The 24,864-nt window shown below is 56.8% G+C and overlaps 1 protein-coding gene across 1 annotated transcript; it reads left to right on the top strand.

The window, feature by feature from the left end:
* Positions 1–18,905: 18,905 nt before the first annotated feature.
* LOC143171628 (scavenger receptor cysteine-rich domain-containing protein SCART1-like) lies at positions 18,906–23,704 on the top strand. Its single transcript, XM_076360676.1, has 6 exons — positions 18,906–19,023; positions 19,264–19,569; positions 20,528–20,848; positions 20,935–21,249; positions 21,905–22,081; positions 23,619–23,704. Exons 1-6 carry the CDS (start codon positions 18,906–18,908, stop codon positions 23,702–23,704), a joined length of 1,323 nt encoding a protein of 440 aa, XP_076216791.1.
* Positions 23,705–24,864: the final 1,160 nt, after the last annotated feature.

Raw genomic sequence — 24,864 nt, 5'->3', positions numbered from 1 at the left:
CGGAGATGCTGTTCTCGGTCTCCAGGGGGTTCATGTAGTTGTATCTCAGCTTTGCCCAGTGGTTCCTCTCCTCGATGCAGTCCCGGATCTCCTCCAGCTGCCCTTGGAAGGCCCTGATGAGCCAGTGGGGTTCCACCTCCGTGAACCGCTCCTCCAGGTACTGTCCCAGGAGTATCCTATCCCCGATGAAACCAGGACAGTATCCACCCCTTATTCTATACCATCTACGTCATGCCCAGGTCCCACACTTTCCAATACATTCCCATTAATCACCACCCCTTTTCCTGTTTTTGATATATACACACACACACACACAGAGATATCATTCCCTTAGTCTATGGGCCATCCCTCTAAAATGTTCGTTGAGTTCATTTAGTCCATGACTTTGGGCTCCATCTGTCATCATAATCTTCCAGGGCAGGAAAGATGGGGATGGTATGTGGTGTTGGATTGTTTCATGTTGAAGTCAGTTCTGGTTCCATCATCACTGTGCTTTGCTCGGTTTCATCAAAGTTCATTCTTCATTAATCTGGGTGATTCTTATTGTAATATCATTGGTATGGCATATAATATTATGTAGCACTTAACATCAGATAATTCAGATCATTGGCTATTCTCACCCAAAATCAAATCCCCTTGAGGTACACATCGGACTTCCCCATCCTCCCGCATCACCCACCAAGTGCACCCAGGTCCTTGAGCAAAAGCAATCCCACGGATGGGTTTGCCTCTGCCCGAGGCAGGAATAACCCAGACTGTCTTCCCCAGCATATTTTTTATGTGCACTACAGGGACTTTATTCCCATCTACAGTACATAAAAGTTCTGACTGGGCAGGGCCAGCTCAGCTGGCAGATCCCCGAGTGTTGACTAACCAGGTGGCCTTTGCTAAATGTGTGTCCCAATGTTTGAATGTCCCGCCACCCATTGCTCTCAGTGCAGTCTTTGTCCATTGTATCGTTCAATTTTCCCAGAGGCTGGTGCATGATAGGGGATGTGATACACCCACTCCATGCCGTGCTCTTTGGCCCAGGTGTCTATGAGGTTGTTTCGGAAATGAGTCCCGTTGTCTGACTCAATTCTTTCTGGGGTGCCATGTCGCCATAGGACTTGCTTTTCAAGGCCCAGGATAGTGTTCCGGGCAGTGGCATGGGGCACGGGATATGTTTCCAGCCATCCGGTGGTTGCCTCCACCATTGTAAGCACGTGGCACCTGCTTTGGCAGGTTTCTGGGAGTGTGATATAATCGATCTGCCAGGCCTCCCCATATTTGTATTTCGGCCATCGTCCTCCATACCAGAGAGGCTTTAACCGCTTGGCTTCCTGATCGCAGCGCATGTTTCACATTCATGGATGACCTGCGCAATAATGTCCATGGTCAAGTCCACCCCTCGATCACGAGCCCATCTGCATGTTGCATCTCTTCCTTGATGACCTAGGGTGTCATGGGCCCACCGAGCTAGAAATAATTCACCCTTACGTTGCCAGTCCAGATCCACCTGAGCCACTTCAATCTTAGCAGCCTGATCCCCCTGCTGTTTTTTTTTATTTTCTTCAGTACCCTGACTCTTGGGTACGCGAGCATCTACGTGATGGACTTTTACAACCAGGTTCTCCACCCGGGCAGCAGTATCTTGCCACAATGCGGCAGCCCAGATGGGTTTGCCTCTGCGCTGCCAGTTGCTCTGCTTCCATTGCTGCAACCACCCCCACAGGGCATTTGCCACCATCCATGGGTCAGTATAGAGAGAGAGCATATTTTTTACATCTTGTCCTGCCCAGACTGGGCCCAGGGCTACTGCATGTACTACCTCCTGTTTAGTTTGTTCAAAGGCTTGTCGTTGCTCAGGGCCCCATTTGAAACCATTCTTCTTCTGGGTCACTTGATAGAGAGGGTTTACGATCAGACTGTAATTTGGAATATGCATTCTCCAAAAACCCACGCCGCCTAAGAAAGCTTGTGTTTCCTTTTTGCTAGTTGGTGGAGACATGGCTGTTCTTTTGTTGATCACATCCATTGGGATGTGACAATGTCCGTCTTGCCATTTTATTCCTAAAAACTGGATCTCCTGTGCAGGTCCCTTGACCTTAGAATCATAGAATCATAGAATCATTGAGGTTGGAAAAGACCTCTAAGATCATCGAGTCCAACCGTCAACCCAACACCACCATGCCCACTAAACCATGTCCCTAAGCGCCTCATCTACACGTCTTTTAAAAACCTCCAGGGATGGGGACTCAACCACTTCCCTGGGCAGCCTGTTCCAATGTTTCACCACTCTTTCAGTAAAGAAATTTTTCCTTACATCCAATCTAAACCTCCCCTGGCGCAACTTGAGGCCATTTCCTCTCGTCCTATTGCTAGTTACTTGGGAGAAGAGACCAACACCCACCTCACTACAACCTCCTTTCAGGTAGTTGTAGAGAGCGATGAGGTCTCCCCTCAGCCTCCTTTTCTCCAGGCTGAACAGTCCCAGTTCCCTCAGCCGCTCCTCATAAGACTTGTTCTCCAGACCCCTCACCAGCCTCGTTGCCCTTCTCTGGACACGCTCCAGCACCTCAACGTCCTTCTTGTAGTGAGGGGCCCAAAACTGAACACAGTATTTGAGGTGCGGCCTCACCAGTGCCGAGTACAGGGGCACGATCACTTCCCTACTCCTACTGGCCACACTATTTCTGATACAGGCTAGGATGCCATTGGCCTTCTTGGCCGCCTGGGCACACTGCCGGCTCATGTTCAGCCGGCTGTCGACCAACACCCCCAGGTCCTTTTCCGACAGGCAGCTTTCCAGCCACTCTTCCCCAAGCCTGTAGCGCTGCATGGGGTTGTTGTGGCCGAAGTGCAGGACCCGGCACTTGTCCTTGTTGAACCTCATACAGTTGGCCTGGGCCCATCGATCCAGCCTGTCCAGGTCCCTCTGCAGAGCCTTCCTACCCTCGAGCAGATCAACACTCCCACCCAACTTGGTGTCGTCTGCAAACTTACTGAGGGTGCACTCAATCCCCTCATCCAGATCATCAATAAAGATATTAAACAAGACCGGCCCCAGTACTGAGCCCTGGGGAACACCGCTCGTGACCGGCCGCCAACTGGATGTAACTCCATTCACCACAACTCTCTGGGCCCGGCCATCCAGCCAGTTTTTGACCCAGCGCATAGTACACCTGTCTAAGCCGTGAGCCGCCAGCTTCTCTAGGAGAATGCTGTGGGAGACAGTGTCAAAGGCCTTGCTGAAGTCCAGGTAGACCACATCCACAGCCTTTCCCTCATCCACTAGGCGGGTCACCTGGTCATAGAAGGAGATCAGGTTGGTCAAGCAGGACCTGCCTCTCATGAACCCGTGCTGGCTAGGCCGGATCCCCTGGTTGTCCCGCTCATGCCTTGTGAGCGCCCTCAAGATGAGCCGCTCCATAATCTTCCCCGGCACCGAGGTCAGGCTGACAGGCCTGTAGTTCCCCGGATCCTCCTTCCGGCCCTTCTTGTGGATGGGCGTCACATTGGCAAGCCTCCAGTCATCCGGGACCTCCCCCGTTAACCAGGACTGCTGATAAATGATGGAGAGCGGCTTGGCGAGCACCTCCGCCAGCTCCCTCAGCACTCTCGGGTGGATCCCATCCGGCCCCATAGACTTGTGAGTGTCCAGGTGGCATAGCAGGTCATTGACTGCTTCCTCCTGGATTACGGGGGGTTCATCCTGCTTGCCGTCCCCGTCTTCCAGCTCGGGGGGCCGAGTACCCTGAGGATAACTGGTCTGCCTGTTAAAGACTGAGGCAAAGAAGGCATTGAGTACCTCAGCCTTTTCCTCATCCTCAGTGACAATGTTCCCCCTTGCATCCAATAAAGGATGGAGATTCTCCTTGGCTCTCTTCTTGTCATTAATATATTTGTAAAAAACTTTTTTTGTTGTCTCTAACGACAGCGGCCAGATTGCGTTCTAGCTGGGCTTTAGCCTTTCTCATTTCTTCTCTGCACGACCTAGCGAGATCCCTGTACTCTTCTTGAGTCGCCTGCCCCTTCTTCCACAAGCGGTAAACTCTCCTTTTTTTCCTGAGTCCCAGCAAGAGCTCCCCGTTCAGCCAGACCTTACTTTGTTTTATGGCCAAACCGGCTTTCAGCAGGATTTGGACTATTTCCTTCCCTTTTTCAAAAACTTCTCCTGCTGTGTTGCCCCACATGATGTCATCAATGCTTTGCAGGTGTTCTGGAGCTCCACCCTGTTCCAGTGCAGTCTGGATCAGGCCATGGCAAATGGTGGGGCTGTGTTTCCATCCCTGGGGCAGTCGGCTCCAGGAGCACTGGACGCCCCTCCAAGTGAAAGCAAACTGTGGCCTGCACCCTGCTGCCAAAGGGATTGAGAAAAACGCATTAGCGCTATCAATTGTGGCATACCCCTTGGCTGCCTTTGACTCCAGTTCGTATTGAAGTTCTAGCATGTCCGGCACGGCAGCACTCAGCGGCGGCTTGACTTCGCTCAGGCCACGATAGTCTACTGTTAGTCTCCACTCTCCATTAGACTTCCGCACTGGCCATATGGGACTGTTAAAGGGTGAGCAAGTCTTGCTGATCTCTCCTTGGCTCTCCAGTTGACGAAATCAGCTTATGGATGGGAATCAGGGAGTCTTGGTTGGTGCAATGTTGCCGCCGGTGCACCGTGGTGGTAGCGATTGGCACCTGTTGGTCTTTTGACTTTCAGCAGCCCCACAACAGAAGGGTCCTCCGAGAGACCAGGCAAGGTAGATGGCTGTTTCATTTCCTCCATCTCCAAGGCAGCTATACCAAAAGCCCACCGGTTACCCTTTTGGGTCCTTGAAATACCCTCTCCTGAGGTAGTCTATGCAATGATGCACAGAGCCTCTGGGCCAGTCACAATGGGGTGCTTCTGCCACCCATTCCCACTTAGACTCACTTCGGCTTCCAATGCAGTTAGCTGTTGGGATCCCCCCGTCACTCCAGAAATACAGATGGGTTCTGCCCCTTTATAGCTTGATGGCATTAGGGTACACTGTGCACCGGTGTCTACTAGAGCCTTATACTCCTGTGGGTCCGATGTGCCAGGCCACCAAAGCCACACAGTCCAGTAAACCTGGTTGTCCCTTTCCTCCACCTGACTGGAAGCAGGGCCCCTCTAGTCCTCATCACAGTATTTGTTTCTCATTTCTTGTACATACGAATCGGAAATCCCTTCATTAAGATCAGGAGTAAGGTTGTCCCTTCTACTCTCTCTGGGGAACTGCCCGCTGGAAACTGGAGCAGCAATTTTCCTGGAAGAACCCCCTTTTGTGGTTGTTTTCCCTTGCAACTCACATACCCAGGCCCCTAGGGCTGAGGTAGGTTTTCCATCCCACTTCCTCATGTCCTCTCCATGGTCATGCAGGTAAAACCATAGGGTGCCCCGTGGTGTGTACCCTTTATATCCTCTCTCTTGAGCAAAAGAACGCTGACTCCTAATAGCCGAGATACTGGTCCGTACAGGTGGGGAGTAGGACCTATCCTCTTCAAGTTGCTGGACCTCCCGGGACAGTTTCTCCACAGCTGAGGCGAGGGAGGAAGAGAGATTTCTTTGTATTGCCGGAGTTGACTAGCCAATTCATCCACCGTTTGTCCCTCTCCGTCTTTCCAGGTCATCACTGCCAATGAGTTGGCATATGACGATGGTGCGCTCCTTACAAACTTCTGCCACATGGGTCGTGTGCACCTGACCTCATCTGGATCTTTGGATAGCTGTCCATTGTTCATGTCACCAGAAATCACCTCCAGCACAGCTAATTCCCTCAGGTACTGGATACCCTTCTCCATGGTGGCCCACTTGCCTGGGCGACATATAACATCATCTTTGAAGGGATACCTTTCCTTCACGCTTGACAAGAGTCGCCTCCAGAGGCTGAGGACTTGTGTCCCTTTTCCAATCGCTTTGTCAATGCCCCCTTCCCTCGAAAGGGATCCCAGCTGCTTGGCTTCCCTACCCTCTAATTCCAGGCTACTGGCCCCATTATCCCAGCATCGGAGCAGCCAGGTGAAAATATGCTCACCTGGACGATGGCTGAAATCTTTTCTTATATCTCGCAGCTCACTCAGGGATAGAGATTGGGTAGTTACTTCCTCATTTGAGTTCTTCCTCTTCTTCCTCCCCGAGCAGTGGCCAGCCCTCCTCCTCCTGTTCTCGTGATGGCCCTTCTCCAGGGTAGTCTGCCTCATCCACTTCTTCCTCTGGCTCCCTTTTAGAAGTTTCTTCTTCCTCCCTTACTAAACGAGCCGACTTCCGCTTCCAAGATTTCTTCTTGTGTACAGGGGCGACTGATACTGGCACAGGTTGGCTCTTTGGTTCAGCTGCAGGGCGTATCGCCAGGGTCGGAGTGGCTGCAGGGCCTGTTGTTTTATCGTCGGATCCAGAGACCTTCTCTCCCCCTTGAGGGTACTGGATAATCTTGAACAGGGCTCGGTAGGCATGGGCCAGGCCCCAGCACGTTGCAGTGATCTGTGTCTCTCTGGAGTTGCCGGGGTGACAGCATACTTCTTCCAACTATTTTACTAACTTTTCAGGATTCTGCACTTGCTCAGGGGTGAAGTTCCAAAACACTGGGGGTGCCCATTGGCCTAGGTACTTGCCCATCCTATCCCACACACCCTGCCACTCATAACTGTCCAGCCTTGGGGCAGATCTCTGGATGATATTCTTAAATTGCTTATTAAGTTTAGACAAAACCGATACAATATTCCCAAGAAATACCAATAGAAGTATCTTAACTACTAAGGATGTTCAAGATACCGAAAAGTTACTGTAATGAAGGAGGAAACGTCATAGAAGAAGGTAGCGACGCAGCCATTCTGTATTTCCTCCGTAAAAAAACTCTCAGAGGAACGACTGTAATTGCTAATTGTCTCCACGAAGTGGTACACCAAGTACAGTAATGGCTTCAGCACGAAGCTCAAATACCAGGTTAAGCTCAAGGTCAGTGTTTTAATAACAAACCTCCCAGGCAAAACATCACTAATCACCGCAGACCACAGCAAACTGCAAAACCCAACACCAATCTCTAACACGTACAGCAAAAAAAAGAGCATGATGCAGATTAGACAAACCAGTATCGAGAACAGATGAACCAACATTGTGACCCGCAACTGTTAACAGATATAAATTCCTTAATGCGCTCTGGGTAATCTGTTATTATCTCAAACCCTTCTAGCCCCACGTTGGGCGCCAAAAAGGACTGCGTGGTTTAACCTCAGTCGGCAACTGAGCACCACACAGCTGCTCGCTCACTCCCCCGCCCCCCCCCGCAGTGGGATGGGGGAGAGAATTGGAAGAGTAGAAGTGAGAAAACTCGTGGGTTGAGATAAAAACAGTTTAATAATTGAAATAAAATAATAACAATAATAATAATAATAACAATAATAATAATAATATACACAGCAAGTGATGCACAGCACAATTGCTCACCACCCGCCGACCGATTCCCAGCCAGTCCCTGAGCAGCGGCCCCCCCGGCTAGCTTTCCCCCAGTTTATATACTGAGCATGACGTCACATGGTATGGAATGTCCCTTTGGCCAGTTTGGGTCAGCTGTCCTGGCTGTGCCCCCTCCCACCTTCTTGTGCACCTCCAGCCTTCTCAGTCCGCACAGCATGGGAAGCTGAAAAGTCCTTGGCTAGTGTAAGCACTGCTCAGCAACAACTAAAACATCGGTGTGTTATCAACATTGTTCTCATCCTAAATCCAAAGCACAGCACTGTACCAGCTACTAGGAAGGAAATTAACTCTATCCCTGCCAAAACCAGGACACCTAGGCACACAGGGGACAACAGGGCTGTGCTTCTCATAGACACGTCATGGGAGGAGAGTGTTCCTGCTGCTGGCAGGTGCCAAAGGGGTGTAGGTCAGTGGAAGAGGAACCACTTTGCACGTGGGAGGTCCTGGCTTCCATCTCCAGGGCTGCTTTTGCTCTTACTCCCTGGCCTCAAGTGGGTGAGTGCTGGAGCTGGGGCACTGCTCCTCTCCAGGTGCTGTGGGCCTGCCCTGACCTCCCAGGGCCTGGCTGAGGAGTGAGGAGGGCTGTGTGCACTGCCTCTGCTGAGCCCCCTCCTGGAGGAGAGGCAGGCAGCTGTGCTGGACCTGAGCTCAGGTCACTACCCTGCACCACAGATCCACCCCACACACCAACCAGGGGCCCTGCTTGGAGGCAAGGGGTGGCCCTCAGGGAGGGGATAGACATCAGCAGCAGACTGGGTGCTGGCAATCCTTCCTGGCTGCACTGAGAGAGGTGGTGTGAGGGTGCTGGTCCAGCCCAGGTTTCCTTTGGGACCAGGGCCACACTGCCCTGGTGGATCTCCAGGGGTAAGGCTGTGAGATTATCCTGTCTCCAGGTGGAGATCCCATACCACGCGGGAAGTACCTGTCTATGCCAACGGGTAGGGATGTCCGAGCTGGAGGAGCGACACTCCTTACCCTGACCCTGTCTCCCGGTCCTTTTCCCTCTGCCATCACCACTGGCTTGAGCAGAGCCGCAGCTCAGGGAACCCGGAGCTGCTGAGGTCAGGCACAGCCCTGCAGAGGTGGGACTGGTGGGGCCGGCACCCACCTCTTGTTCCTGGGGGGGTTGGTGGCTCTGTCCACCCCATGTCAGTGGGAACAGGGAAGCACAGGCCTGTCCACAGCTGTGCAGAGGTGGGGAGGGCAAGGAGATGGTGCCTCGGCTGCTCCTCTGACAAAAACCTCTGCAACCAAAACGGGGTGTGAGACCCAATGTTTCACTGCAGGGTGCCCAGCCCCTGGGAACAGTGAGCCCAGATTCAGAGAAATAAGGTATAAAAATGAAGCAAAGAAGAAGGGGGGTTGTGGGGATATGTTCTGAACACAGGACGGTGGGTGCCAGTATGGACACTGACCTGCAGATCCAAGCCACCCCAGGCAGGGACAGGGGAGAAAAGCCCAGTGTCTGTCCCATGCCACCTCCCCACCAGCTCGGCCCTCCCGCAGGTGTAGTATTTCTCCCTTACTCTGGCACCTGGCAGAGGTTTGCCTCCTCCTCCTCCTCAGGGAAATGAGAGCCAGGCCCTGGGTGTGGGTGAGGGGGCAGCACACCTGAGCAGAAAGAGCCCATTTCAAGGCATTTGGGGCCTGACCAGTCTGGCCCTGCAGGCTGGGTTCATTCTCTGCAGCAGTGCGGGATCATCTGTGCCCCAGATCTGTGCAGGCTCCTGCAGCTCCTGAGGACCTACATGAGGGGCCTGACGGCGAGAGCCCAACCCTCTGCACTGCTGCCCCACGCTGGGAAAGGCCATGGGAGAGAGTAGCCTTCCTAGGGTGAGACCCCCAAGGTGATGGGTGACGCACATGGGCACTGCAAACACAGCCTCCATCCCCTGGGAAACGCCCACCGGGGCAGGCTCCAGCCCTGCATGTCCACAGGGAGAGGTGGGCCCAGAGCTGGGGAGGGAGGGGCTGGCTCCGGGGCCAGGGGCTGCCAGCAGGAAACCTCTAGGGACCAGGGCAAAGGAGTGTGTGAGCCTGGGCTCCCCCCAGACCCCCACAGGGTCACCCCAGGGGTGGAGGAGCTCCCAGCAGGGAATGGGCCAACGCTGTCATGGCAGAGGCTGTTGGTGACGGCTGCCTCCTCCCCTCTTCTGCTCTAGGGCCAGATCCTGCTCTTTGCAGTGACCTGCGGCTGCTCCTCGTGGGGAGCCCTGTTGTGGACATCCAACGCACCTTCCAGCCTGCAGCAGAGAAGCCCACCGGGGAAGAGCTGGAGGGCTGTGGAGACCCAACAGCAGGAGCAGGGAGGGCAGTTTGGGCCCCGGGTTCCTGCCCAAGTGTCAAACCCTTCTCCCCACACAGCTCCTGTGTGAAAGGTTTCTCTGCCCATGGGAGCTGGGACAGGTGAACGCCCCAGCCGAGGGAGAGGGACCCTGGCTCAACTCCCAGCAGTGCCTGCATTAGGGGAGGGACACAAAATACCCTCTGCCATGGAAATGTGCCCACGTTAGCACCCTCCCAGGCAGGCCCTTCTCCAGGCCAGGGGCTGGATGGCAGCTGTGGGTTCCAGTCCACGTCTCACAGGGATCCCTTCTCCCTCCCCCTGGCCTCTCCCTCATCTGCCTCCCACAACGCTGAGGGAAAGGTGCCCCCACCAACCCCCCCCACTCCCATCCCCCCTGCACCTGCACACAGGTACTGCCCCGACACAAACCGACACTGTCACCCCTGGCGAGGCAGCAGGAGGGCAGGGGTGGAGGTAGGAGCGCAGCAGGAGGAGGGGTTCCCAGGGCTGCCATGGGGCCTTAATGCCCCTGCCCAGGAAGGAAGGCAGCTCTGGGGCTGTGATAGAAGTTCTCGGGGTCTGCAAGGACCCCCAAGGCAGCAGGAACAGCCCATGGAGACTGGAGTCCTGGCAGAGTCATTGAAGGGGCAATCCCAGGCCCGTGTTCCCCAGCAAGTGGCTCTGTACCCTGTGCCAGGGCAGTGGGGAGGACAGCTGCCTCCTAACCACTGTGGGAGATGATCCATGGGCCATGATCCCCCCTGTGGCTGGCTGGGGTGTTCAAGGCACCATGGCCACCTTAGGGCTCACTTCTGTGGGGCCAACCCCAACACAGCTCTATTGTGGCCTCTACGCTGTTGGACCAGCATGGCCCAGGCAGGGCCTGGGGGAAAGAGCAACTGGGGAACCCCGAGGTGAGGAGATGGGCACTCCTGCTGGGGTGCATCACGGGACCTTGCAGAGAGCCATTTTTGTTGGAAACTTTTGCTGGCAGGATGGAAATATCAGCAGGAATATTCCCCTGGAACCATGGGCTCTCGCAGCCCCACAGCCTGACCCTGAGCCTGCTGTCCCGAGATGTGCCCATTCCCCTCCACCATGTCTTTGTGCTCTGCTTCCCCAGATCAGCCTCAGGGAGACACCCCGACACCTGGGCAGGCAAGCACCAGCTCTGGCTCAAACCCCCAAAGACTTTTATTAAGAACAAATACAGAGGCACAGCGTAAAAACAGCATAATACAAATAGAGGACATGCCCAGCTGGTTCTGCTGCCCGTGGGAAAAGGGAAACAGTTCCCTGGTGCTCACGGCTCTCCCAGCTGCACAGTCCTCTCCTCCCTCCCGGCTGCACCCAGCTGCACGGCAGGGACGGGCTCTCCTGGTCTGGGCATCAGGGACTGTTGTGCACTCTCTGCTGGTATTGCAACCTTTGTGTCCTCAGGGCGATGCGCCAGAGACACCTCTTCAGCATCGTCATAGCCCATGCTCTCTGGGGACAGGGACCAGGCATCTCCCTCAGCTCCAGGGGCCCCAGCACTTCTCTGGGAGCGCAGGTTTGCCCCTGCAAGCAGCAAGGCAGGCCATTGCACGTTTGCCCCATGGGGTGCCTCTCCTGCTCTGTAGATCTCCAGCCTCCCGTCTCCTCACTGGGAACCCCCACTCAATCCAGTAGCTGCACGGAGACATCACATGCTCCAGCAGTTGCTATGGGACCCCAGTTGCTTCAGTACCTGCCCAGGGACCCCACTCACTCCAGTAGCTGCACTGGGACTCCACTCACTCCAGTAGTTTCACTGGGACACCCATTTGCCTCTAGTAGCTGCACCAAGACCCCACTCACTCCCTTAGCTGACACCACAGCCCAGGGACAGCCACACCCTTGGTCGGACTCCAGTAGCTGGCACCAAATTCCCCCCCCCCCCCAGGTCTCACCAGCAGCTGGCACTTCGTCCTTGCAGCACACGCACACACACAGGATAGAGTGAGATTACAGAGAGACAGTTAAGACAAGGTTTTATGAGAAGATATAAGAAGACACGACAGACTGTGGTGGTCAGGCGCATTTCTCAGCCAGACAAGCACACTGACTGACCATGTTTGACATGCAACTGGCCTCTTTTATACCCTTTGCTGTCTAACCCCTTCTACGTTCCTCCCTCTTGCCCCTTCCCCTGCATGTCCCTCATGGCCTTGCACAGATCTATCGATTCCCCCACCCCTCTCAGACTGGGGTCCCTCTGATTCACAACGTTATCAGTTGAAAAGTCCAGCTGATCCTCTTGGAAGTCGTGCCTGTAGATCCTTGATGGCCCATCAATCACTGTGACTGGCTAGGTTCCTTCCTTGTATGGACTCCATATTTGTTTTGTCAAGGCTGTGTCTCATTGTATTTTGCTTCTGGAGTCCCTTTTTTCCCCTGAGTTTCCCAATTAACCAGGTCCCCGGTCAGATAAACTTGCTGGAATAAACCCTCTCACCCTCTCACATGCCGTCATCGGTTTGTGTGACTGACCAGCTTTGGTTCCCATCCCTGCCTCCCTTACCATTTGCCGGTCAGGTTTGTGTCCCTGTAAGTTCTTGTTTATGGCTTCCTCCTTTTCCCATTGTTTTATTATCCCTTGCTTCATTGAAACAGGTCCTTGACGAGATACCCTTAAAGGAGCAGCCATTCTCCTTCCACACACCCGTACACAGATGAGAGTAAGACACGCTTTGGCTGGATGTCATGAACGAGAGTAAAATATTGAACATGCTAGCGCATGTGTAGACACACTCACACACACAGAGTGAGGGGTCCTTTTGTGACGGTTTCAGACGATGACCACAGGTGGTGCTGGGACAGCTGCAGGTTCCCCAGGAGGCGAAGCTCAGACAAACTGCCCCGAGAGCTCAAACAGGGCCAGTGTTTTATGTCGGTTTAATTACCCATATGTTTTGCGAGACAGTCACTCGCGTGGTCTGGAGACCTGAGGAAACTGGAGGCTTCCACAGCTCTGGAGGCCCAGCTCTGGCTGGGGTGTTTGTACCTCCCCACGTGCCTCCCCCGTGCGTGTTGGGATCCCTGCCCTGGCACACGCCAGGAGCACCAGCACCACTGCTACGGGAGACATGCCCCGACACGTGCCCCACCCACCAGCTTCTGGTGGAAGTCCCGCCCCCTCCCAGCAGCTGCAGGGGCCATTTGCCCTGGACATCGCTCTCCTCTACCGGTCATGTGCTCTGCTGTGATTGGCTGGCAGGTTTACCCGGAAGTGCATCAGAAGGCCCTTCCCCTACAAACACAGGGGCCGCCATTTTGGTTTGGCCACAATTTTATGACACGGTGCCGCCATTCCATGGCAGTGAGCTGCCATTTTGTTAAAGATCATACTGCTCTGTGATTGGCTAATGGCCATTTCTTGACACTGTCATACCTACGAGCGCTCCGGCAGCCCCGTGATTGGCTGGCAGGACTGGCCGCCTGTTCTGGTGTCCCCAGGGGCACGTCACAAAGGGCCTGTCATTACATAAAGGGCAGCTGCCATTTCTGACATCCTCATTCCCCATGTGTTTTCATCCTGCATTGTGATTGGCTGGCAGCCATTTCTAGATACTGTCATACGGATGTGTTCTCTGGTAGCCCTGTGATTGGCTGCCTGCCTCCCTTGGACCAGGAAGTGCTGAGAGATACAAATATATACATTTATATGCAATATATACATATATAGAAATATATCTATAAAAGGGAGTGTCTAATTATTTTAACAAATGTATTTATTTAAGAACAGATACGTTATTTTTATAGATAGACTTCTATATGTGTGTATATGTGTATACGTTTACATATCTATGAACAAGTATAAAGCTATAGAAGTTAAATTAATATAGCCACAAAAGCATAGGTATGAAATGGATAAAACCTTCTTTAATAAGAGCTAATGGAGTGAACAATTCTAGTTTGAATGTGAATAGAAACAAAAGGAAAAGGCCAGACCTGATCGCATGTTTCAAAAAACTCCAGATGACTGAGTGAAGGGAGAAGTCAGGAGTGGGCTGGGACTTGCCCAGGTCCACCTGAGCCACACCAGCCACACCCAGTACACGGTGTTTATGTCATGTCAAAGGGCAGGGAAAGGGGTGGTGGTGGCTGATGACAATGCATTGAATACTGCAGGACCTGGGCAGGATGCAAATGGTATGGAATAAGGGGTGGAGATTGTCCTGGGTCTGGCTGGGCTGGAGTACATTTGCCTGATAGCAGCCCTTACGGTGCTGTGCTTTGCGCTGGTGGCTGGTGTTGATAACGCACTGATGTTGTGGCTATTGCTGATGAGTGCTGGCATAATGTCAAGGCCTTCTCTGTTTCTCATTCTGACCCCACAGTGAGGAGGCTGGGGATGGGCGAGAGCCTGGGAGGGGACAAAGTCAGGACAGCTGACCCAAACGGACCAAAGAGATATTCCATGCCATATGGCGTCTTGTTCAGCACTAAAACTGGCAGGGGAGTTTCTCCAAAGTAGCCATTGCTTGGAGACTGGCTGGGATCTTTCTGCTGGTGTGAGTGATTGCTTCTCCATCCCGTGTTTCCTTCCTTTTTTTATTTTTCACCATTTCTTAAAGTGTCATTATCTTGACCCATGAGTTTTTCTCTCATTTTGCCCTTCCAGTTGTCTCCCCCATCCTCCTGGGGGGGGAGTGAGCAAGCGATTGGATGAGGTCACTTGTTCCCTTGTACCTCATAGGTGAGGAGATAGCAAATAGGTGGATATGTGGTGATCAGGTCACTGGTGCCTGAGTAGCTGATAGGCAAGAGGGAGACACAGAGCTTTGGCATGTACTTGTGATGTCACTCTTGGCTGAGTAGCTGATAGGCCAGGACCAGGTATAGGTGCTTGTGAGGTCATTGGAGCCTGAGTAAGTCAATGGCAAGTACATGGCAAATGGACAGATACCTACTTGTGAGGTTACTCTGGGTTGAATATTTGATAGGCCAGGAACAGGCCTATGGATTGTGTAGGCGCTTCTGAGGTCACTGGTGCCTGAGTAGATGATAGGCCAGGAGCTGGCATATTACTTGTGAATGTCTTTGTGAGGTCATAGGTGCCTGAGTAGCTGGTAGGCCGGGAGAAACATGTCTTGTGTTGGATATTTTGAGGTCACAGGGGCCTGAGAAGCTGGTAGGCCAGGAGTAAGAACTTGTCTCATGTAGGTGTTTGCAACGTCATTTGTGACTGATTAGCTGATAGGCCAGGACAAGGCCTATGGGTTGTGTAGGTGCTTGTGAAGTCACTGCCGCCCTATTATCTGATAGGCCAGGAGCAGGCCCATGGGTGGTGTAGGTTGAGTTGTGTCACTGGTGCCTGAGTAGCGGATAGGCTAGGAGCAGACCAATAGTTTGTGTAGGTGTTTGTGAGGTCATTGGTGCCTGAATACCTGAGAGGCCAGGAACAGGCACATGGCAGGTTTAGATGCTATGACATCACCTGTGGCTGAGTGGCACATAGGCCAGGAGTATGCACATGGCTTGTGCACGAATTTGTGATTTCACTGGTGCCTGAGTAGCTTTTAGGCAAAGATCAGGCATATGGCTTGTGTGGGTGCTTCCAATGTCATCAAAATAATATTTAGGCCCCATCCAAATATGGCTTTTTGGAAGAACCATGGTCAGCAGAAGCCTATACGCAGCACACCCGCACGTGTGACAGTGTAACTCATGAGCACACAGCAGCAGAAGTAGGAGGGTGTGAGGTCATATAACGCATAGCACCCCGTGGCTGTGGGGCTCAGTGCAGAGCAGCCGTGTGCATCAGAGGAGCATCACGGGGGATGGGAGCTGCCTGGCCCATGTCTGCAAGGCTGAAGGAGCAGCCCCTGCAGCCCTGGCTGGAGCAGTCGGGGTGGGGGTGGCTCAGGGGCACCGCAGGGATGTGCCAGGGCACGGTGCCAGGAGGAAACCACAGACTTCCTGCACGGGCGCTGCGGGGGGAGCATGGCGAGGGCTGCGAGGCCACATGGGCTGTGGTTTGTGCACCTGCAGGCTCCAGCTCCCAATCTGCCTGTGGGGAATAACGGCCTCTTGGTGACAGGCTGAGAGTCAGGGACATGTCTGAGCCTCTGGGCTGCATGTCTGCTGCCAGGGCAGGGACATGTCCCAGCTCCAGCTCCTGCAAGGGACCCACCATGGGGCTTTGCAAGCCAGCACTCCTGGGATGGAGCTCTTGTCCAGGCCAAGGACCTTTCCCAGCTGCTGTTGCCAGCACAGCAGGGTCTGTAGGAGGGGCAGGGGCTGTTTCCTCCCCATCCTCACACAGACCTTGGTGCAGTCCCAGCCCTGTGGTTCCTGTAGCATGGGGATGGCTGGTCACTTGCCTCTTGGGCTCTTGGATGAGCCCAACGTAGGAGATGCTCAGTGCCCCTGGTCCCCACAGCGAGATGCAAGGGGTGACAGATCCATTCCCCGCCCCCCCCCCACAGCCCTGTCCTGTGATGATTCCCCACCGCCGTGACCGTGACACCCGAAGCGGAGCCATCCCTCATATATGGTCATGAACGGCGCTGGAGAAGTTCATTGGAGGGCTGGGCTGTGTCGGAGGGGAGATAGCTCCTGATCATGTCTAAAAAGGTGCTGCTGCTTCGATTGGCTCATCCTGCAGCTGGGTCGGCATCTGCAGAGATATATTACCCTCCCACCGCTGTTGTCCCTGTGAGTCCCCCGTAGCTGTGAGAGGGAGTGGGGTGCAGCAGGGCTGTGCCAGCAGGGCAGGAGGCTCAGGATGGGCACAGAGGGACTCCAGTTCCCTCAGGTGATGTGGCTGCTCCTCTGGGTGCAGCTGTGCAGGGGTAAGTGCCGGTTCCCTTGTCCCACAGCCCAGGGCCAGTGAGTACCAGCGAGGTCATCGGGATACTTCTGAGAACGGGTTTCTTTGCAGGTGCCACTGAGATGAGGGGCAGAAGGTACTCAAGTCAATTGAACTTCTGCCCTTCCCTGTGGCTCTCTGGGTAGGAGAGGCAGCTGTGGGCCTGAGGGCACAGGGCTGTACAGGGGTTTCTGGGATGGTGAGGAGACGGTGCTCTGTGCAGCGCCAGCCATGGTGTGCGGGTCGGCATGGGCAGGAGGTTGTTGAGGTGGGAGGAGGTGCTGCAGGCTGTGGGGTGGTGAATGGCACAGCAGGTCTGCTGCTGGGCACCCCCAGCTCTTTGCAGCCCATGGGGAGAAAAGGGACCCCCACACTGCCCCAGGGACAGCCCAGAAGGGGGAGGACTCCCACTCCAGTGCCTGTGACTCAGCCTGGGCAGGGGGGACCTCCAGACCTGCAGTTTGGGGCTCAGTGCCCTCCTGATGGGTCCCGTGTTGATGTTTGAAGGGGCTGCGGTGGTGAGGCTGGAGGATGGTGGCGGACGCTGTGCTGGAAGAGTGGAGGTGAAACACCAGGGCCAGTGGGGGACCGTGTGTGTTCACTCCTGGGAGATGGCCGATGCTGCAGTGGTTTGTAAGCAGCTGAGCTGTGGGTCTGCTGTTAAAGCTCGTGTGTACTTTGGGCCAGGATCTGGCCCCATTTGGATGGATGAAGTTGGCTGTCATGGCACCGAATCTGCCCTGTCTGACTGTACACACAAAGGATGGGGTCAACACAACTGTTATCACAGCTGGGATGTTGGAGTGACGTGTTCAGGTAAGGGATCAGCCCATTCCTCACCTTTGTGGCCGGGATAGGGGAAGGGACCTGGCTGTGCCCTCAGGGAAACAAGGGGGTACTAGAGGAGGGCCCAGTGTGGCCGGTCACACTGCTGAGCTGGGACTTTCATTCCTGGTTTCCCCGGTCCCTGAGGAAAGCCCAGTGGGAACCTGTCCCTGCCTGACCCCCGATGTGGCTCAGCCCACCCTCAATCGGTGCCTGGGGCTGGGAGATGAATGCCCACCCTGCCCCGCAGTCTCTGTTAGTTCCCAACTTTCTCCTTCTGTTCACGCAGGAGCTATCTGGCAGCACGGAGGACCAGGTCCCCCCATGGCAGAGGCACTGAGAGCAGCTCACGTGGCCACCCACAGCCCCAGGGAAGGGCCCAAGGTGACCAGGGACTGTTGGGCTGTGTTCCCTGGCAGACATGAGTCCCCCAAAGCAGAGGGGCTGCTCACAAAGCCCCGGCTGCTCTGGGGAGGAGCACTGGGCTTGGGCAGAAGAGCAGGGTAGCGTGGCCACCCCGTTCTTCTTCCAGGGTCACCCCATGAGAGCCAGCTCACAGGGAAACAACCCTGTGCAGGCAGTGCTGACCTGCTGCCCAGCCTCTCCTGTCGGCCCCAGCCCCTGTCTGCCCTGTGCCACGGGGGATTTGCTAGCACTTTCTGGCTCTCCTTGGTGCCTGTCCTTGCCTTGGGAGCTTGTGTCAGTCCAGGGCTGCTCCTCTGCCTACTCTCCTGCCTTCTGCCCAGCTGTTGGCTGGGGCTGTGCATGCCTGGCCGTGTACTTCTGGCCCTGGCTGAGGACCCCTCCCCGGGTGGGTGTTGGAGCTTGGGGCTGGTGGAGACAGCAACCGCAGGTACACTCATAGAGTGTGTACCCTCTGGGAATGAGGTGCATTTCTGGTAGCTCCCAGGGGTTCCTCAGCCTGGCACTGAGCTCGGCAGGCAGATCAGGCTGCAGCAGCCAACAGTGCCTGGGCCAATCTCCCTGGGCTCAAGTGCTCCAAGCGCTGCAAGTGCCTAGGGCCCGTGCCAGGCATCCCAGGGTCTCCAGGACAGCAGCAGTTTCTCTAAGCAGTATCTGTGGCTGTGGGTTTGGAAGAAAAGCCAGCCCATGAGTGCTGTGCTGATGTCTGAGGAGCGGCAGGCAGTCCCTGATGTGTTTGTGCCATCAGCACCCACTGGGAGCTGCTGGGGTGCTTGTGGGACTCTTTGCCCGTGGCCTCCTTGGAGATTAGGTGGGATGCGGTCAGGTAACGGACAGAGGGCTCTGGGAACTCGCAGGGGTCTTTGATTGCTCCAGGATTTGTCCAGCTGGTTGGAGGGAACAGCCCCTGCTCAGGACGCGTGGAGATCCATGATGGAACCCAGTGGAAAACTGTCTGTGACTCAGACTTTGGTCCCAAAGCCGCCGACGTGGTCTGCAGGGAGTTCCAGTGTGGCGCAGCCCTGTCCGTCCCCGGAGCAGCTCACTTTGGAGAAGGTGTCGGTCCCATGTGGGACAGAGAGCTGCAGTGTGTGGGGAATGAATCCTTCCTCGTGTTCTGCCCCATGGGGAACCCCAGAGACCAGCCCTGCACCCACACGGACGCCGCTGGTGTCACCTACACACGTAAGGACTCCTGTTGGGGTGTTAAATGCCAGGGGGTGTGCTGGGGACAGGGGAGCAGGGTAGGGACTGTGCCGTGCCAGGTGTGAGGACAGCAGGGGTGATGTGGTTGTCTGCAGCCCTAAAATCATGCAGAAGGAGGAGGATGGCAGGCTCTCGTCCATTTGGCCTCTCCTCTAGCTCCTGAGGGAGCGAGAGCACAAGTCCGCCCTCTCTCATCCTTCTCTTTCCCGGAGTTCACAGGGTTCCGGCTGGTGAACGGCAGCACGGCATGTGAGGGGAGGGTGGAGGTCCATGTGCTGGGGACCTGGGGCTCTCTCTGTGCCTCCCGCTGGGATCTCTCGGATGCCCACGTTCTCTGTCGTCACCTCGACTGTGGGTTTGCTGAGTCCATTCCCAGAGGAGGGCATTTTGGGAGAGGAACCGGCCCTGTCTGGAAAGACTCATTCCACTGTGATGGGACAGAAGCTCACCTGGGACAGTGCCCAGTGACCGCCCTGGGGGCCTCACCATGCTCCCATGAGAACAGCGCTGCTGTCATTTGCTCAGGTGAGTGCTGGGAAAACACAGGATTAACTTCATTTTCCCCTGGCATGAGAGAGAAATCCAAAGCAGGGGACCCCATTGCAGTGCCAGGCTGCATTTCTCCCTGGAGAAACCCTGGCTTCACCAGAAGCGATCTGGAGGGCTTTGCCTGCTCGGACCAACTGCTCTGCTGTGGGAGAGCTGAGGACTGAACAGGAGCAGTCGTCTCTGCCCCCCGGGTCAGCAGCTCAGGCTCCGGGGCCACTACTAGGCCTGGGCTCCTTTGAACTCCCACTGTGGGATGGGCCCGGGGCAGCGCTGCGGGGATCATCGCCAACCCCCTGGCTGCAGACAGCCCTGTTCCAGCCACACAGAGATACCCTCAGAGCCTGAACTCACCATCACAGGGGCTGCCTGGGTGCCCCCGGCAGCAGCGGCAGACCAGGGGGGTGAGCTGCAGAGCGGGGCTGGGCTTTGCCCTGCCTTCTGGTCAGCGCAAGCCCCAAACTCATCCTGTTTGCTCAGAGAGGCCCCCCTCGCTCTGCTCCCTGCCAGGGACACAGGCTCCCAGTCCCCCATTCCCAGGGACGTAGATGGGCAGAGATGTGTGGGCTGTGCCTGGTGTCTCAGCAGTGCCAGTGCCAGTGCTGAGGCTGGGCAAAGCCTGTCCTGGTGCTGCCCATCCCCAGGCCACTGCTGGCCATTGCTGCCTCCTGCGGAAGCTGCCCCAACTGCATTGGCAGGGACGTGCTGTGTGTCTCTGGCCCGCCAACAGCAAAGCTGGCGTCTGGCTCAGGAAGGCTCAGGGACTGGGCAACCAGCCCCATGGAGCCCTGGCCCAGGAGCTCCCGCAGAGGGCTGGGGACAGGCAGGCAGAGCTTCAAGGCCCTGAAAGGGTGCCAGAGCCTGGAGACGTGCCGCAGGCTGCTTGCCTCCCTGGTGCCACCAAGGGCTGGGGCATGGCTGCTCTCCCCAGGCCCAGCTGGCTCCGCGTCCTTGCGGCTGGTGCTTGGAGGGAGTCGGTGCGACGGACGAGTAGAGATCTTCCAGCACGGGACATGGGGCAGGGTCCTGGATGACCACTGGGACATGCGGGAGGCCAGCGTGGTGTGCCGGCAGCTGCGGTGCGGAGAGGCAGAGACAGCTTACAACCCCCCGAAGCCTCAGAGAGGGACAGGTCCTGTGGGGCTGCGAGGGGTCAGGTGTGCAGGGCACGAGGCCAACCTGACCCTCTGCAACACCTCCCTGCCCGAGAGCATGCTGGCAGCAGGGATTGCAGAGGACGTGGGGGTCGTTTGCCGGGGTAAGTGGCACTGCACAGGCCCCCCCCAGGCTCTGGGCTGGGTGGGCACCGCCCCTAATGACAGCTGGGGTTTCTTCCCACTGCAGGGAGCCGGCAGGTCCGGCTGGTGAACGGGCCTGGGCGCTGCGCTGGGAGAGTGGAGATCTACTACCAGGGCAGCTGGGGGACCATCTGCGATGACAGCTGGGACCTGCCCGATGCCACTGTTGTTTGCCACCAGCTGGGCTGCGGAGGGGCGGTGGAGGCGGTTGGCTCTGCTCAGTTCGGGGAAGGCTCTGGGCAGATCTGGCTGGATGCCGTGAACTGTTCTGGGGCCGAAGCTGCTCTCTGGGACTGCCCAGCAGGGTCCTGGGGGCAGCATGACTGTGGGCACAAAGAGGACGCAGGAGTCGTCTGCTCAGGTCTGTGCCGGGAGCTGTGGTGGGAGCCCAGTGCCCAGGGAGGCTGGGACGAGGGGACAGGCAGCAACGACCGAGGCTGTCCCTGGCTGCCTCTGAGCCTCTGCCTGAGCCTGTCCTGGGGACACGCATGCACAAACCCCCTCAGTCCCACTAGAGGTCCCTTGTAAGCTGTGCTGTCCCCAAGGGTTAGTGGGGAGGGCATGGGTGTCTGTCCGTCTGGGACTTCTCTCTGCCCCCTGGCAAAAGGGTGATTTGCTGGCCGTGCCTCTGCCTGGCTGAGGGCCTGGGGGGTGAAGAGGCTTCTCTGCTCCCATAGCCCCAGGCCCCAGTGCCTGGGGAGGCTGGGATGAGGGGAGAGATGGCCACGGCCGAGGCTGTCCCTGGCTGCCTCTCGGCCCCTGCCCAAGCTCGTCCCGGGGGTGCCAATGCATGGGTCTCCTCAGTCCCACCAGGGTTCCCCGGTGAGCTCAGCTGTCCCTGAGGGTGAGCGGGGAGGGCAGGGTTGTCTGTCCATCCGGGACTTTTCTCTGTCCATGTGTGCAAGGGGGACTTGCTGGACGTGCCTTTGCCTGGCTGAGGGCCTGGGGGGTGCAGGGGTGTCCCTGCTCCCACAGCCCCAGACCAGCATGTTCCCCTTTGGCCACTTTCCTCCCAGAGTTCGTGGACCTGAGGCTGGAGAACAGCGATGGCTGCTCCGGGCGCCTGCAGGTTTTCTATAACGGGACGTGGGGGAGTGTTTGCTCCAACTCAATGACTCCCGAAACAGTGTCGCTGGCATGCAAGGAGCTGGGCTGCGGGGATGGAGGGTTCCTGGAAACACGCCTGCCCTATGGTAGGGTGTCTGGCCGTGCCTGGCTGGATCGTGTGGAGTGTGGGAAGAGAAACAGCTCCTTCTGGCAGTGTTCCTCCACTCCCTGGGACCCACAGTCGTGCGATGACCTGCAAGATGAGACCCACATCACCTGCAATGGTAATTCTGAGCTACCCGGGCACCAGCATCCCCCCAGCTCCTGCTCCCTGCTGGGCACAGTCAAGTACAGAGACAAGGCCCACAGGGGCTTTGACCTTACGTGCCAGACCCTGCTGCTTCTGGTGGCACAAATGGGACTTCAGCTCTCAGAGCCCCACACATTCACCAGCAGTTGCCAGCTGGGCTCCCAGCAGTGCCCGGGGGAGGCAGAGGTGTCTCCAGGCAAGGTCTCAGGAGAGACCAGCCAGCGCTCCGAGGAGCGTCCCCTCCATGGACACCCTCCTGCTTTTCTGTGAACCAGGATCCCTTTGGGGCTGAGCAGTCAGGGTCCCCCACATTGCCGTGTGTGTCCCCTGAATGACCAGGGTTCACCTGCTGCCGTGAGCGAGGCAGCATGGGGAGGTGTGAGCAGAGCTCTACCCCACCCTCTGCTGCATGACTCCCCTGCAGCAGCCCCTTCACGCCAGCTTTTCCTTCTGCAGGGAGACGGTCAGAAACGCCCCCAGCCCTGGGGACTGTGTGCCCAAACTCCACAAGCTGCACAGGTAGCTGCTCCTCTGCATGCCCCTCTCACCTGGCAGGGCTCTGCCTGCTGTCCCGGTGCCCTGGGAGGTCTCTGCCTTCTCCAGACAGGGAGAAGATTCGTGCCGTGGGAGGCGAGAATGGGTGCTTGGGCAGAGTGGAGGTCTGGCACCGCGGCTCCTGGGGGACGGTGTGCGATGACTCCTGGGACATGCAGGATGCCGAGGTGGCATGCAGGCAGCTGGGCTGTGGCCCCGCAGTGTCTGCCCTGGACAAGGCTGCATTTGGGGAGGGGACAGGTCCCATCTGGCTGGAGCAGGTGGAGTGCCGGGGGACAGAGCCATCTCTGCAGGACTGCTGGGCTCAGCCTGGGGACAGCGGTGCCTGCCGGCACAAGGAGGATGCTGCCGTGAACTGCTCAGGTGAGCGGCAGGGCTGGGACTCCTCACGGGGGTATAGGCAAGGAGCCAGGGAAGGCGTTTTTCCTTGCTGGGTCCCATCATGGTTCCAGAGCTCCTGAGAGCAAGGCTGTCCCTGCAGAACATGGGAGCCTGTTCCCAAGTGGGCAGCTGCTTCTGTGGGGCTGGATGTCCTCCGTCTTCTGCCCAGCAGGGCTCTGCAGGCCCCAGGGGCATCTTCCAGCATGCTTGTGCTATCCTACCCGTGTCCCAGAGCAGGGCCCTGGGCTCTGTTCCAGCCACCCTGAGCAGCCCTGCAGGAGGGGCAATTTGTGTGGGATGTGTCAGGGATGTCTAAAAGCACACGCATGCATTCACACAGACATAAACACACACACACACACGGCATGTCAGAGAGGAGGCTCCCTGGTAGCTGCATGCCCACTCTCTCAGCCCAGTCTCCTTCTCTTCCTCTGCAGCTGCACCCAGGATGGCAGCACCAACCCCCCAAACAGGTAACCTGTCCTCCCTGGCTGCGCTGGGTCTTCTTGAGGCCAGGCTGTGACCCGCAGCCGGAGGGAAGGGCCTTCTTGTCAGGGTGTGAAGCTCCCGAGAGGAGGCACTGGGGTAGCGGTGGAGGGGGTTGGATAGGGCTGTCATTTACTCAGTAGGGTGGGAGCTTCCCCATCACTCACCCCCTGGGGCCCCTTACCCCCGGTGTAATGGGGGTCAGGACTGGGGTGTCCTGGCCCCACACCTCTCCCAGGTCTGGTGCTGCCCTTTCTGTGTTCCTGCCCATGCAGATCCCACTCGGGGCCGTCCAACCAGCAGCAGGAGTGTCTCACTGCCCATCATCATCTGCATCATCCTGGGAGCCCTTCTCTGCCTGCTCCTGGCCCTCCTGGCCGGGCAAGTGCGAAGCGCCAGGGCTGGGCGCAGAGGTGGGTCTGTCCCCCATGGTCCCAGGGGAAGATGCCTCCTGGCAAGGCCAGGGGTGCTGTGGGGTGTCAGTGAGTGGTACAGGCAGAGCTGGGGGGACAAGAGTGTGTGCTGCCTGCATTCCCATGTGCTGCCCCATTGATTGCCTGACCATGGGCCACCAGCAGCAAGGGGTAGAGAGAGTCAGGACACAGGGAGGATTTAGGGATGAGGCAAGGAAACAAATGGCTGAGCTGGGCTGGGACAGATGGGAGCAGAGGGGAAACAGCTGAGGACCTGCCACTGGCAGCACTCTGGGCAGTGCTGGAGTGGGCTCTGGGTCAGGGGAGATGCCAGGAAGAACGTGGGGCAGCAGGGTCCATACTCGTGGTTTCAGACCCCCAGGCTGTTCCTCTGCCCAACCCTGACCTCCCCATGGCAGGGCATGTGCCATGCTCTGGATCCATGGGGCAGAGAGGGGGAAGCTCCAGGGGGAGAGGAAAAGCGGGAGCTGCTCCAAGCTCAGCACCAGGGACCTGACCCAGGGGCCGGAGGGGCAGAAGGTCTGTCTCTGAAGGGACGGTGCAAGGGTGTCACTGCCCCAGCTCATCTCCATGGAGACATTGCCCTCACTGAGGAAGTGGCAGCGGTGACCGAACAGCGCAGCGGGTCTGTGTTGTGGGGACAGCCCTGGGCTGGCCCAGGGGAACAGGGCTGGGGAAACAGAGCAGGATTCTGTCCCCTCTTTGCCTGTCTCTGAGCCAGCCCTGCCTCTATCCGCAGGCTCCGAGCGCGCTTGGGAGCCCT

This window comes from Aptenodytes patagonicus, chromosome 29 (genome assembly GCF_965638725.1).
Source record: "Aptenodytes patagonicus chromosome 29, bAptPat1.pri.cur, whole genome shotgun sequence".
Classification (NCBI taxonomy): Eukaryota; Metazoa; Chordata; class Aves; order Sphenisciformes; family Spheniscidae; genus Aptenodytes; species Aptenodytes patagonicus.
Note: the sequence above shows the minus strand (reverse complement) of the source record. Positions and strands in the feature narration are given on the sequence as shown.